At 36.7% G+C, this 16228-nt stretch overlaps 1 protein-coding gene across 1 annotated transcript; it reads left to right on the top strand.

Moving 5' to 3' along the window:
- The first annotated feature begins 2438 nt into the window (after positions 1–2438).
- On the top strand, positions 2439–14496 carry LOC105394501 (syntaxin-6). Its single transcript, XM_011566409.3, has 7 exons — positions 2439–2632; positions 3723–3892; positions 4328–4422; positions 5206–5406; positions 10539–10648; positions 11511–11605; positions 11823–14496. The coding sequence occupies exons 1-7, from the start codon at positions 2598–2600 to the stop codon at positions 11897–11899; spliced, it is 783 nt and encodes a 260-aa protein (XP_011564711.1). The 5' UTR covers positions 2439–2597; the 3' UTR covers positions 11900–14496.
- The last annotated feature ends 1732 nt before the right edge of the window (positions 14497–16228 follow it).

Genomic DNA, 16228 nt, shown 5'->3' with positions numbered 1-16228 from the left:
GCACCTCATAACTATACCTAACACCTCAGCTGAGACGTCCTAAATGTGCTATAAATGCCAATAAAATGACCACTGCTTCTCTGTTGTTCAAGCCAATCGTCTGCGTACTGTGAGGCCCGGATTCGAATCCCGTGAACAGTGTAAGTACCTACAGGTACAGTGTAAGTACATATGTTGTAAGTTTGTAGAGTCTGCGCCCACATATTATATTATCTGTCATTTAGTAACGTTAGTTATGTTCATATGCCAGCTAATAATTCTATGAGTGTAGCGTGTACCCGAGTCTGCGTTGTTCTATGTTATAATAAGTACTTAAATAAGTCGGCTGTCCCATTTTAAAACACAGTAACAGCCATGAGACAAAATGTTCAGGAGAGCCAAAAAACGTTTTTGTACCTTCATTTCAATGCCCTGGTAAAACTATAATAGATATCTGAACAAATGTAAGCTTAAAAGAAGCGGCAGAACCTAGGCTTTATATACAATACTATTTCATTTAAATATGACTAAAATTGTTGCTGTAATGCACAAAAGAAAACACTTACTAGGTTTTATATGGTTTTCTCACCCTAAAACCGCCCTCACTGACCATTTCATAACCTAGTAAGGGCCATTATTGTGTCATTTAAGACAAGTTAAGTATATTGAAATTGCAATAATTGCGTAATAATTTCATTTTTTATATGTTTGGGATCCTTCACATATTATAAATCCAATTTTGCAGCACTTTTACACGACGGCACTATAAGTAATAGCTGAAATACGGGCATATTTTTGTTTGTTTTTTTGTTTTATGTAAATGAATTAAATAGCCATATTCAGAAGGCTCTAACATGAAAATTATTTATGGCTGCCTTCAATTAGACAATATTTCCTAAATTTCTATCTAAAAATCAGTTTTATAACTTGTTTTTTTTTTGTTTATGCAAAATAGGGCTAGTAGAAAGGTTCTAACGAGAAAGGTCTCTATAGCTTTTATAAAGAAGACAAAATTTACTTATGTTCTACTTTTAATTCAACTCTCTAGGTTTCATTGGTGCAAAGATACAGGTTCTGAAATGTCTGATATTTTGTTCGAAAAAAGTGTTAGTAATAATGTATGCCATTTGTGACTTACTAAAATTAACGGACGAAAATTGTCCTTTGCTGACCATTCCAAAACCTAGTAAGCGCCATTGACCATTTTAAAACCTAGTAAGTCATTTTCACTTACTGCGTTTTAAAATGGTTGGTGGCTCTTACTATGTTTTGAAATGGTTTTCGTGGCATTTTTGATTTCGCAGGGTGGAGTTACTAGGTTTTTAGAAATTTTATTTTCGTTTCTAAGCGGTTTTTTGATATTCTGACAATGCAGTTTTGTGCGGAATCGCCTAAAATAATGTATAAATCAAAGACCCGTTTTTTTTTAAAGTTGGCGGTTACTGTGTTTTGAAATGGGACAGCCGAAGTAACTAATTACCTTAGAAGTACCTAACTAGTTAATAAGACAGACACTAAACGTGAGTTTAGTAGTAACATAAGCTTTGACGCGTCCGTAGTCTAGCAGGCTTCAGTGATCGTAACTGATCACTGAGGTTAAGCGACAACTGACACGGTCAGCCATTGGATGGGTGACCGATTTCAAGTGGTTCTTTTCTGGACGCTTCCGTGCTTCGGACGGCACGTTAAGCCGTGGGTCCCGGTTGCTGCTTCGGCAGCAGTCGTTAAGCCTAGTCAGAGGCCTTCGGGCGGCTTGAAAACATCTGACAGTCGGGTTGCCCACTTACCCGACAACTCTCTCAGCACAAGCTTGCTTGCGTTGGGGTCCACCAACCCGCACTAGGCCAGCGTGGTGGACGAGGCCTAAAACCCTTCCTTCATTGGAAGGAGACCCGTGCCCCAGCAGTGGGGACGTAAGGGGTCGTGATGAAAAGCTTTGACGCTGCTGCTGCTGAGCTGCTGCTAACCGTTGAATGTAAATTTATTAATTCTATGGTTTCTACAGCTTCAACAAGCTATGTTCCTTGGCTTCACGTTACTGAAAGCCATCTGAAAGCATATTTTTTTTACCCGTCTGCAGAAGGAGGAGGGTAATGTTTTTTTTTAAATTAAAATGATCACAGTCTTATACATTTTGACAGTTAATGACCGTCAGTGTGTTTCATTTTTGACAGTTGACACTGACAGTGACAGTTTCATTAGTGAATACTTTGCGTCGCCTTGTTATTGGGCTTGAACTTGGATAAAAATACATTTTTAGGGTGGCACAGGGGGTTGGGTTGGAGATTAGTGGGTGGCTGATGTGTAAATCTTCCTCCTCGGCGTGAGTTCGGGACCAGAGCCGCGCGGTTGCGCAGTGTGGCCCGCTCGTTGCGCATCCTCCGCACGGGGCAGCAAAGGACGGAAAATATCCTCCACTTCGACTCTTTTGTGGACTTTCCATACTATATGGGTAGGTGGAGTTGTCGATATTTTGTGGGTTAGGCTAAGGGTCCGTCTAGAGATGGCTTGTGTTTTTTAGTGACGGACATTGTGTATATTTTGTTTGGTTGTGCTGATCTCGTTATACTTCGCGACTCATGTCCTAAACCAGACATTTACTGTCTTCTTTATTTGTCATGACTTTGGAGGATCCATTTTACGTCGTTAAAGAGTAAGTAAGCACTTGTTAACACTTCAACATTCCAACTGCAGCATATGGAGTGTTAAGGTCAGAGTTTGAATATTTTTAGGTGCCTGCAATCATATATATATTTACATAGCCAGTGCCAGTGTGACCTATGCTATTTCAATCAAGAACATGTTAATTGAAGTGTTTTTATAACCCTTTGTTGTGTCCTTCTGAGACATAACCAGTGTGAAGACTGGCTCCTAATATCTTAACATGTAGTATGATATTCATAATATTGTAATGTACATGAAATAAAATATGATAAAGTTATTGGAAAGAAATAAAGCCACTATCAGAGCATAGAGACTAGAGAAAATGAAAATGAAAAATATTTATTTAAATTTAAGATTACGATACAAAAAGTATAGGTTGCAGTGTTTGGTAACAATTTAAAGGTGGTGATATAGCAAGGGCTACCACACTAGGCTAGGCCTGTGTCGTGGACAGCCAGTAAACAGTTTAACAATTTGTTTAAATATAGTCAGGTGGCGTAGTTTGACAATTTGAAATTTAAATTATACAAAAACAAACTTTACATTTATTAGGATGCATGTCTTCGAACGTAAAAAAGTTAATAAGTTAATAAAGGAAACAAAAACAAAAATAAAATAAAAACAGTTTCTCAATTTGAAAAGTAAAAATGTTCTTAAAAACTATAAAAACAAAACCTTATGTAGGTAAAACTTAAAAATTAGTGCAATATTTTAAAAATAATCAATGTAGTTAAAATTATAAATCAGAGTGTGATGTGGATACCTACTAATTAAAAAATAAAATAAAATAATGTTGAAGTTATATCGTATTTGTATAATAATAATAGAGCTAGATGTATTCACTAGTCTTTGTAGTTGGAGTTTTACTCTTTTATCCATGTCTCATGGTAATGAATCATATAAGTAATATTAACTAACTAAATTTACAAATTAATAATTTTTACAGAAGCTGAAAAAGAAGCCATAATCCTTTATCTCACTAAATGTATCTTAATTGACTATCTATTCTTCCTAACTTCCCAATATATTCCTCAGTAATAGATGTAAGGTTAAGATTATAAAAATCTCTCATGTTTCAGTGAGGTGTTTAAAGCTCTGAACAAAACCCGTGGCCTTTACCTCCGCTGGCAGGAGATATCCAAGTGCCCTGTGATACCAAGCAGCCCTGAAGTGGAATGGACGTCAACGGAACTCCGGAATGCTCTGCGAAGCATCGAGTGGGACCTTGAAGACTTAGAAGACACTATCTATATCCTTTTAAATATACATGAAAAACAATAGGAAAATAAGTGTAAAGAGCTCTCAAATTGAGAGTCTCAATGAGTGATTAGGCAATATGCAACATGTGACAACACTTGAGCTAGACTAGAGTTTGTCCCAGTGTTTATTTATTTTATTTATTTAATTCTTTATTGCACAGTTTATACAGTTTGATTTATAAACATTGGTCCCTGACCATCCAAGATGCTCCAAGTTTATGTATAAAGTACAGTTTATGGGTTTATGTCACTAGTTGATTTTCCCTTTATTGCACCTCATCCCCTGATGAAACTAGGAATAACTTCTATGTATGCTTTGTGTAATTTTAAATAAAGATTGTAAAAAAATGTTTATACATTTGACAGTGCTGAATGTAATTTGAACCAATTGATTATACTGTTGTTTCCATAACCATACAATCCACGCATAGTGGAAAGAAACTCATCCAAGTTTAAGATTGACAACAAGGAGATCAGTGAAAGGAGAACCTTCATTGAAGCTACTAAACAAGAAGTCAAGGTATGTGAATACTGATTATGCACATTTCAGCTTAGAGTTTGTTCGTTTTCATTTTGTTTTTTGTGTAACTTATTTGATCACCAGCAGTTCCCGCAAGCCTTGCCTCGCAATTCCCATGAAAAATCCATGATAAAAAGTAGCCAATATGTTAATCCAGGGTGTCAGTTTCCTGCACACCAAATTTAATCTAAATTCTTTCAGCAGTTTCATCATCTATCTGTTTTGTGAAGCTTGTACAATCAACATTCGGCCTAGTCATACAATTGAGTAGCGCATTCCAATGAACGGGCTAGTGATTCAACCAAAAAGGAGATTCAACCAGATGCCTGCGACATATCCATACTTACTTACTTTACTTTACTTTACTTTATGTTTATGTTTATATATATTTTATTCAGGATACCAACAGCGCAGCGTAACAATAATAAATTTCACACAGCTTAAAGTTAATAGTAAGGCTAATTACAGGTGTCCCTAAATTAACTTAGCTAATTAAAAGTTATTTAATGATTTTACATGAGTTAACTACAATTAAATTAACTGACAAAAGAAAAAGAAAAAAGTACTTATCAATAAGTAAGTTTGTGATAAATAACCTAACAAAGTAGAACAAAAATAAATAAATTGTTATGCATAACTATGAGAAAAAAGAAGAGAAGAATATTTTTTAAATGCTGCTAGTTTATACTCTATTCTATAGTTTAAATACATCAGTCTTACTTGCTGCTTACCAGTGCCTGTCAAACAATCCACTAACTCTCCCTAACCTCACTCTCAACGCAGGTGATGAAAACCAAGATGAGCCTGAACCGCAACCGCGACGCGGACGGGACGGCGCGCGAGCCGCTCCTGGGCTCCGAGAGCCCCGTCCACTTTGCCACCTCCTGGACATCCACGCCCAAGTACTCCCAGTACTCGAAGCTGGCCAACCAGACGGATAGTCCGACGTTTGACCCGTATGAGCAGGATGTTCACTCTATGCAGGTGAGTTTTAAATATTTTCCCGAGTGGTTCGGTTACAAAGTTATCTGTGGCCTAGTGGTAGAAGCTTCGCTTCATGACCCAGAGGTCCCGGGTTCGATTCCCGGGTGGGACCATCAATTTGTGTTTCTAAATTGTGGTTCTGAGTTTGGTTAGGACATAGAAGGCTGATCACCTGATGTCCGAAACAGTGAAACGATCCATGCTGTCGGATGGGCATGTAAAACAGTCGGTCCTGCGCCTAGCTCTCTCCAGTCGTGTCGGTCAATCCGTCCCATTGGGCTATGAGAGTGATGGAACAGAGAGTGCTCCTGTGTACTGCGCACACACTTGGGCACTATAATCTACTCCTGCGTAGATGGCTGATCTCAGTTGAGATTGGCCGCCGTGGTCGAAATTCGGCTAGGAGGACATTATTATATTTATTATATCTGTGGGAGTTCCGTAATAAATGTTGCCTGCATTAATTACATACAGGGTGTCAGCTTGCTGGATACCGAATTTCATGAAAATCGCGAACTATTGCAAACTTTTGCATTAATAATAGTGATTTATACAGGGTGACTTTTTAGTCATTAACGAAATTGTAATATAACATTCCTTGGTTAAAAATATAACTTACGTGTATTTTCTTTCAGTACCTTTCAGTACTAAAATTATAAGATATTGGCACACAAAGTTTTCTCCAGAAAACCAAGACTCATACCCCATTTACACTCTCGCCTCGGCCCTCGCCTCCTCACTCGCCTCGTCACTCGTGCGGAGGCGCGAATGTAAACACCTACTCGCGTGCGACGCGAGTGGGTGTTTACACTCTCGTGCAGAGTTCAGTTGTCTTTGAGCTAGCAACGATGGAGGACGTCGAAGTTTTAGCCGCAACAATAAAGAATTTATGTATGATCACCGATTACTTCGCCGTTTATGGACCGATTTTGAAAATTCTTTTTTTTATGTATTGGGTTGAGATCCCATGTGGTCCCATTTTTTTCAAATTTTGATTCCACCTCCAAGGGTTGGTAAAGGGTTAAAAACAGGCTATGAATTTCCATTTTGGGTACCTATTAACCGATTGTAGTTAATGAAATTTAGAAAGTACATAGGTACTTACCTATATTTTTAACATTAAAAAATAATATGATGGTGACCTTGAGCTGATCTGATGATGGAAACGGAAGGTAGTCAAGGGAACTCCTCAACGGTAGGTATATAGCAACTACTTCATGTTTACTACTGACTAGTAGGACTTATAGGTATCATTTGCTTCTTAATTTTGATAATAATAATAATAATAATAAAAATCTTTATTTGGATCAAGAACACTTAATACATTAAACAAATTGAAACGTTAATAACTGCAAATAGTGTAACACTGTGGCGCAGCCATTAACGCCCACCTTAAAAACAAATTATTACGATTTCCTGATCGAACAAGTAACAATGTACAGAGATTCTAGGCTAAATTAACTAAAATATAAGTAGTTTTCTTTTACATAAGTAGGTATAGAAAGTATTATTCATTTATACAATTAGTTAAGTTAATGAAATTATTTAATTATTGAGATAAGACTCTCAGTATCATCGTAAGATAGTGAAAGCAACCATGTAGTGACCGCAAGCTTGCACTCACGGAGTGTCATGGGATAGATGTTAAGCTTCTTATTAATCCTATTGTATAGAATAGAGCTGATATAATAATAAAAACGTCCAGCAAAAACAGTTTTATGTTTCTCAAAAGAGCATACAAGATCATGCCTACGTCGAAGAGTTATGTAATGGGGATCAAAAGGAGTATTGGAGTGCTTTCGTAAAGTTACATTAATATAAAAGAGCTTCCTCACCGAAAGGACGTTCCAGTAAGAGTATATTTCAGTAGTGGGGAAAATAATAGGCTTATACGCCATTACTTTTAACACACATCTTTGCGCTCTCTCAACTCTAAGTAGGCGAGATTTGCAGCAGCCGCCCCATACTACAATACAGTAACTAATGATAGACTGCGCAAGGGCAAAGTATATCATCTTTAATATGACATGATTTGCGGCAGTTCTTAATCTTTTAAAGACAACAATTAGTTTGCGTATGCGTGAAATAAGCTGTGTACAATGCTGGTTCCAGCTTAGAACACTGTCAATTATAACGCCTAAGTAGCGAATATGATCTGTTCTCAGTATGTTTTGACAAGAGCAGGTTCTATTAGTAGCATTATCACATCTATGTGCTATTTATGTAAAAGATGGGGGAGGTTGGGAAAAACGTCTTATGGAGAATGTAATGAATTTAGTTTTTTCAATATTTAATGTTAAAAGATTTTTGGATAGCCAGATCATAACGTTATGGAGAGCGAACTCAGCAAGCTGATGAACCTCAGGCCAAGATTTTGCTTGAACAAGTAAAACTGTATCATCAGCATAAGTGATAATTTTACAGTTCGGTATGATGAAGTCACATAATTCATTAATATAAATAAGGAACAAGGTAGGTCCGAGGACACTACCTTGCGGAACGCCGAAACTAATTCTTCATCACTTGTATGCTCGCCGATAACAACTCTCTGAGATCGATCTTTAAGATAATCTGTAAAGATATCTAGCGCAATGCCGCGAATGCCACATTGTTCCATTTTACTAAGAAGGAGGGGGACGGAGACGGTGTCAAACGCTTTACAGAGGTCTAAGAAGATGCCAACAGTTTTGAGACCATTGTCCAAGCCTCTAACTATGTGCTCTGTTAGGCCTTGGACCGCATCCTCAGTAGACCTCCCACTTCTAAAGCCAAATTGATTTTTTGAAATGATGTTATTTTTATCTAGGTGATTTATTAGCTTTTTGTTCAATATTTTTTCGAATATTTTGGACAAAACAGTAAGGACAGAGATAGGCCGATAGTTGTTGACACTGTCCCCGCTCCCACCCTTATGTATAGGATGAACTAACGCTTTTTTAAAAACTTTTGGGAAACAACCCTTGCCTATGCAAAGATTAAAAATGTGACACATTATAGGCACAAGAACATGACGCCCTTTTTTTATTATAGAGGTAGGAATACCGTCCCAACCTACAGCACTGGAGTTTTTGAGACTAAGGATAATCCCCTCCACCTCTTCACAGTCTACCTCCAGCATACCCATAGAGTTGGGGCAAGGGTTTTTTAATATTTTAAAAGCGGGGTCCCCTTCAATTTTGAGAGTTTCTATTTTGCTGGCCAAGTTTCTTCCTACTCCCGAAAAAAATTTATTAACTATGTTTACTGAATTTAAAACATTATCAGATAATTTAAGAAGCTCATTTGATGGTGCTGATTTAATGTTGATATTAGCAATTTTCTTAATCGTCTGCCACATTGCTTTTGGATCACCTTTTGCCTTCTCTAGTTCATTTTGTTCGAAAGTTTTGATTGTCAATTATTGCAAATAAACTAAGTATAAATAAGTAATAAAATAAAATAATGATAAAAAAACGACTTCAAAAAACCACTAAAACGTAAGAAATAATTTAAGGTTTAGACATGGTTTAGACCTATTCTATGTGAAAGTACTAATATATCTAAGCAGGTAAGTACTGCTTTTATTTCTTACGTTTCAGTGTTTTTTTATTATTATTATTTTATTGAAATATTTACTTATATGAAATTAAATGTTTCGTCTTGCGACCATTCCATTATACAACTGAGGAAAAAACACTACGTTATAATTATACGACGACGAACACAACCTGCGCGGCACGATGTAGAAGCCAGAATGAAGCGGACGCGCGAGTGTAAACACTCACTCGCGTGCGACGCGAGCTCCTTTGACTCGTGCCCCAAAAACCGCTCCGGACGCGAGCGCCGCGAGTGGCGAGGCGAGCGAGGAGGCGAGCCACGAGCGTCTGTTCACACTCGCGCCTCGCCCCTCGCCTTGTCGCTCGCCTCGCCACTCGTGCGAGAGTGTAAATGGGGTATCATGGTCACCGTGCGCGAGTAGCGCGAGTAGCGCGTCTGGCCACGCCCACTTGCCCGCGAATCCTTACTAAGCGAAAGTAATTGTGTCTGTCTGTTACTCTTTCACGCCCAAAACTACTGAACGGATTTGAATGAAATTTGGTATACAGATGGTCTCGTCCTTGAAAAAGAACATAGGCTACTTTTTATCGCGGAATTCCCACACGAAAACTATTTAAGGCGAAGCCAAGCTCGCGGGAACAGCTAGTTTCAAATAAATTCATAAGTTGCTCAATGATTTTCCCCATACTTTCAAATCAATAAAAAATCCAAATCCAAGGGGACATTACCGCAACACCGTAATTAGCACACACTTCCTCAATCACTGTAAGTGATGAACAATTGATGAAGTATCAAATTGTTCGAAGTGGAGTCCCTTCTACACATCTACACAAAGTCTGGCACGTCACAACACTTTCAACTCATTGTATTTTAATTTATTTAACACCACAATGTAATTTTTCACTTCCTCGAAAGCGACAATTATCTTATTTTGGGACTCTTCAACATACCTACTCCTACTCTTGGTTAGAATACATTTACCACACACACACAAACACAACACAAGTCGGCCCGGGGTGCGCGCGCGTCGAAAGAAAAAAGGTTTTTGAGTAAACGGAGACACGTGTGACGCGGCGGTGCGCAGGCGACTGACGTCAGATCGATGACGCATTACCCATTAGCGGCGGCATCCTTTGCAAAATGAAGCTCCGCCCCTTTCTCACGCTAAACGAGAGTTTATTGGTTTATGGCGGCAATAAGGTCTAATTTCGGCTTTGTTTGTTTCGTGAGAAACCTATCGCTTTTAACATTTATTGCTCAGTGACTCAGTGACCATATTTTACCAATATTTCGGGATACAAAAAAAATAAATCATGAAAAATTTACCTACTAATTTTTTCATTGAAATCGACTCTATTGTACATACCTAACTCATGGAAAAAATTTCGTTAATGACTAAAAAGTCACCCTGTATACAAATACAACGCACTAAAAGTCTTCTTATTATACATAGTGTTATACACTCGCGATCAATGAAAAAGCTCCAGTAACAACAGCACCAAATTACTAAGGAAAGGGCTAGCTTAATAACGCCGTCTGCCATATTTAAGTACATTTAGGAGAATATAACCAACAAAATACCATTGTTTTTCCAGGAGAAGATGCTAATCAGCCAGGACGAGCAGCTGCAGGTGATCAGCCACTCCGTGGGCTCGCTCAAGACCGTCTCCAGACAGATCGGGAACGAGCTCGACGAACAGGCTGTGTATGTAGCAACTTTTTTTAACTTCTATTTATAAAACTTTCACACATTGGGGGGTTACTCTATACTACGAAACACAAAGTTTCGGAGTGCTGTTGCGCGAGCTACGACTCTATCACGTTGTATTAAACGTGCAGATTGCACGACATCTCTCGTTCGTGGGTAAACGCCACATGAAGCCCTCCTGCCTGCTGGACCGAAGACCATAGCGTCGTCTCGGAGGTTCAACTAGTCTAACGCACAAATTTTGTGATAAATGAGTTAGGTATACCAAACAATTCTGAATCGATTGAAGTCTACGGTTGACAATCATTTCGGCAATGGATGGTAGCCGGTAGTGGCTGGATGAGGAAGGCCCAGGACCTAGCGTTGTGGCGCTCTTTGGGAGGGACCTATGTCCAGCAGTAATGATTATTATGATACTTATGTCAAATCATTTGTGATCGCTCGTAATAACTAAATTACCTATAGTAGTAGTAAGCTGTCGGATAGATGGCATGTCAGTCAACTGCCAGTTTCTATAACTCTATCTATCGATAACTGGTAGTTACTTTTGACTATGTCAAAATCGTATGAAAGTAACTACCAGTCATGGATAGATAGAGTTATAGAAACTGGCAGTTAATCATCATTAATTAAATACTATGTATGTGTCAGGGACTGATGCTAATCTGAGTGACCAAATCCTTTCACTACGGTGACAACCCCTAGTTGAGCTCTTGCGTTTGCCACCGACATAATAAGAACAATTATTTTAACAATATAATTATGGACATAGCTTGATATTATATTCAATCGATCGACGGCCAAGGTTGCGGTTAATCTGCTTTAAACTACAATAACATAATGTTATTACTGATTTCAGTATGCTGGACGATCTCAATACAGAACTGGAGAACACTGAGTCCAAACTCGACTCGACAATGAAGAAAGTCGCCAAAGTACTGCACATGAACAATGGTAAGCGTTATACATGATATCCCTTATAAGCCCCGACAAATCGCGTCAAATGTCACGAAATAGGTACGTCATAAAAATGGTAGCCAGGCAAATTAGTAATTAGCACGGAGTCATAATTTAACTCTTATCTTTAATATTTATAAAGAAATACGTGTTACGTATGTTTAAAATAAATACACGAAATAATATTCAACAGGACATACTTTTTATGTTTCAGATCGACGGCAGTGGATCGCTATACTGGTGCTAATAGGCGTGTTATTCTTGCTTTTAATATTATTCATTATAATTTGAAATGAGAAGCGGACCTGGCCTACAATGCTGTATAGATGTTTACGCTCCTAGCTTATCTCTACTTCGTAAGTACCCTTAATGTGAATTTTTCCGGGCCTATGTATCCTGGTTAGGACTTTTAACAGACATGAATAATTATTAATTTACTACATTGCCAAAAATATTCAATAGAGTTCAGAATAGTGATAATAAAATTAAAAATAGATTTAAAATGTATGAATTATAGTAATAAAATTTTGTTATATTATATTAATCTCGCCTAAATACATTCATCGGTAATCCAGTAAGTAAAAAAATATATGATATAATGTTTAATAGCAATTATTGTAAACAAAAATGTGAAATTGTTGTGTTTTCAAGGGGTGTATGAGGGCTAAAAAATATATTTTTCCTAGTTTTTGACACTTGTAGCTTGTTTATTAGGGTTATGTCATAGTACCAGTTACTTATGTTTTGTATGGTAGGCTGCTACCTAATTATTATTATAATTATCAGCTTTTTGTGATGAAAATTATGAGTTTGGAATAGGATACTTGATGGAGAAATGGGTTAAAAGGTTGTATTTTTCGATAAGAGGACTTAACTTGAAAAAACTTGTTACTTTCCAGCCATGCGGTGATTCCTTGAGTCAAGTGATTCTAAATTAAATGAAATATTAGAATATAAAACGCTTTTAGTGGGTGTTTAAGCCGAAATTTGACATGAGTATTTATACTTACAATGTTTATCGTGTGGCTATTTGATGGTTAGGCTCTGTATCTATACTACTGTTATGTTTTAGACAGACCACTGTTATTTACTAGTTTGAAATATAAATAATTGTACAATACATACTTATCAAAACGCGAGAAATGTGAATTTGCCTTAGTTTATGCACAGCGATGGTTTGAGTTGTTGTAACTAAATTTTAGTTTTAAGTTCTTTAAAAAAGCAAGCGAATGGTATTTTTATTGTTTAATGCTAAGTGTTATTTATTTGTATGCAATTTTATAGCAATCGGTTGAAGCAAATTATGAAAGTTTTAGTAATTGTAAAGTTATTAAATGTTGGTTTTGCTAAAGAAAATGTTATAGTTAAACCAATTTATTTGACCCACTCCGAGATATGTCGAGAATCGAGAGTTGAGACCGATTATCGGTGCATGTTTCGTGGTTAGTTTTCGAGAAGAAACTCAAATTTAAAACCAATGTAGGAAAGTCAATTTTAAACTACTCGTAGATATAAATACAATCTTTCATCATAACATAATATTTTAATTACAGTATTTAATAGGAAATTGCACTGCGAAACATTTGTTTTTGTGTATGTATAAATATACTGCTGATAATATTGTAACCTGTAACCTGTACTTATATGTATACCGGAAATCCCATGATACGGTGCATACATGGTAGAAACAAAACTCATATTTTATTAAGAGATATTGTTTTATGAAAATGCTTGCTCATTAATGATTAGCGTAGTAAAGTAACAAACATTTACAGTTATAGTATAAGCAGCCAGTAAGGCAACGAATACAAAATATGGCGGCGCTTCATAATTTCTTCTGTCCTATCCTAGATTCTGACGCTGTCTTTATTTTTAACAACATGCGGGATTCATCACGTACGCGGGATGGCCGCCATTTTCCCGCATCTCGCGATGCCATACGTTTGAGCGCGTGCGGTGCAATCCCGCATGTGTGATGAATCCCACACGTTGTTAAAAACAGCCTAACAGGAAATAGATTGGTTTTCTTTAAGTGGTAGCACTATACTTCACTTTAAATTAATAAGGGTTTCCCTCGTCATACTACTCGAGTTCAGTTTTAACTTTGCGAGTGGTGCAAAATTTCCCCTTCAAACCGCCATTTTTGATTCGTTTCTTTTTTGGATTGGCTTGTGTAGTGAGATTAATTAAATAGATTTCAAACAGTTGCCTTTAATAATGACACTGAAATATTCGTTATTAGTCAGTAGAGAACAGTCAAGAGAATATTTTTTAAACCTACAATTATAGTGCGTAAATGAATTCTAAATATTTATATTTACCAACTTATCCAATTTTACATTATACCATGTTAAATCGTAAATTAAGTCAAATAATATAGATGACCGAGACCGTATAATCCGCTTTACACCATGTGTCTTGCATGGTACCATTAACATAGTCTTAGATATACTTACATATTATAAAACATGATTATATAGGTACTTATTCCATAACAAAACAAAATAGTATAATATAGTATAAATCCCCACCAACGTAAGCTGATGCAGGAAGATAGTTATAGCATAGTCATACCTATAAATACCTCTATTCAGCTACGTTGATTCCTGTGACAGTTCACAATACCAATTTAGGCACAAATACTACTGCGAAATCCGTTTCAATTAATAATATTTCATTCGATATGTATTATGGGATAACGCAGTTTTACGAAGTCTTCATGCATAACGTCACATAAATCGTCGTAGCTGAAACGGGGTATAATCGATATGCAATATCAAAGCACCCTTTATAGAAACAGTAAGCCTATCACAAGTGTGTCAACTCAAGTCGCTAGCGTAATTCGATAGCAGTGGGAGATTTTCTTTTGACGTTTAAAAGTTCCAAAATTTACCAATAGATGGCAACCGGCCTGTCGGTTTTTATGAGCTGCTTTCTTCTGAGGGGACGGAAGATCTTATAAATGGTACAAAGCTGTCTTAAATTAATTAACACTTAATATTATGCATAATATAACAGCTAGTTATTGCATATGGTTGAATTCACGTCCATTGGGTTTTTGTATTGGCTAAAAGGACTGGAATCCATGCGACTAAAAAAAATGCAGTGCTGTTGAGTATGAAGTTTTACTAGCGCCCTCTTTAATCGGTTTTTGTCTATGGGTGAAAATCTCCCATTTGTATGACATCTTAATCAGCGCCCCTGTCGGTAACGTTGGAAACTAGTAAAACTTCCAGTGACTTTTCTATCGAATTCGTATCGACTTAAGTCCACAACACTGGTGATCGTACCACAGCACATAATTATATAAGATCGCCTTTATTCTATTCTATCAAACAGGCGTTCGCGAGCTCGCGACAGAAGAAAAGAAAGGCGATCCGTTTACGTTACGCTTATATACATGTGCTGTGACCATTATACTTTTTAATGCGGTGTCAAAATAATATAAATAACATTTAACTCATGTGCCTATAAGTGGTCGTTGGTGGGAGTTAGGTAGGTGGAGCAAAGAGACGTGACCCCGGTCACAGTGACCATGATACTGAGAGGGGTCGGTTTTCTCTGCCCTCAACTGTACTGCATACATATAATACCTACATAGTTCGAATAGAATAAATTATACGTTTCTTGGTTTGTCAAATCAATGTTTTCATACTATTCTGTCGTATGACTCACGAATCCAAACCAAACACCTTAACTATATTAAATTTAATACCTAAATTTTGTCTTGTTTTCACCCAAAAGAGGTTAGTTAATGTTTCTTTTCTTGTGTTTGCTGTCAAATCTTGTACCTAACTAAGTCCAATGTATTAGTTAAGTCTATAGATGTTGGTGAATAAAGCTATTTATTTATATTCGACTGTTTACCTCTTTATTTCCTCACCTAAATACAGCCCGACATATTATAAACAGATACAACGTGCTTCTTATAGACTTTTTAGACAATACAAGCATTACTGTAATTTTTTGGCAACCCTGAATTTTGTTGTAACATTCAATTCAATTAATAAAGCTCTGCGATTTCTATTATAAATTCTTGATTATGGGACGCGCTGGCTGCTTGCCTGTAATATGGAACAAATTAAAGGTTAGTTACAAAAACATGATGTTATATTATAAACATAATATTATTACATACATCGTAGTATGAAAATTCCTGCACTAAGAGAAGTAGACGATTACTTATTGTGCATAAGTTTCGTAACATGTGGATTACATGTGAAAAAGAAAGGAAAAATAATTGATTCCACAAATGCAAGACAAGGAAAACTGGCAGACTATTTAAAACTAGAATTAGAACTTACATACAAAACTGTACTACTTGGTGCCAAAGAGGATTCCAGCTCAGCATAGGGCTATGGTACTGGACCCTAGCACTTTGGATTGGCGAATATGCTGAAATATTTGGGTAGGAGTTGAATTTTATAGGTATAAGTTTAATATGTGCGCGATATAATGATTAAGTTAAGTATAAGTATGGTTAACTACTAGACGTAATCATGTCTATTCTTCTGAATCTACCACCATTATTAGCAGCTCATTAAATAATCAATTATTTATATGTTAATAAAATAATTCACCGTGAAATAAATTATACTTTATCGTAAAAAATATATTAAA

The sequence above is a fragment of the Plutella xylostella genome, chromosome Z (genome assembly GCF_932276165.1).
Source record: "Plutella xylostella chromosome Z, ilPluXylo3.1, whole genome shotgun sequence".
In the NCBI taxonomy this organism is placed as follows: Eukaryota; Metazoa; Arthropoda; class Insecta; order Lepidoptera; family Plutellidae; genus Plutella; species Plutella xylostella.
The sequence above is the reverse complement of the archived record's forward strand: the minus strand, read 5'-3'. Positions and strand labels throughout refer to the sequence as shown.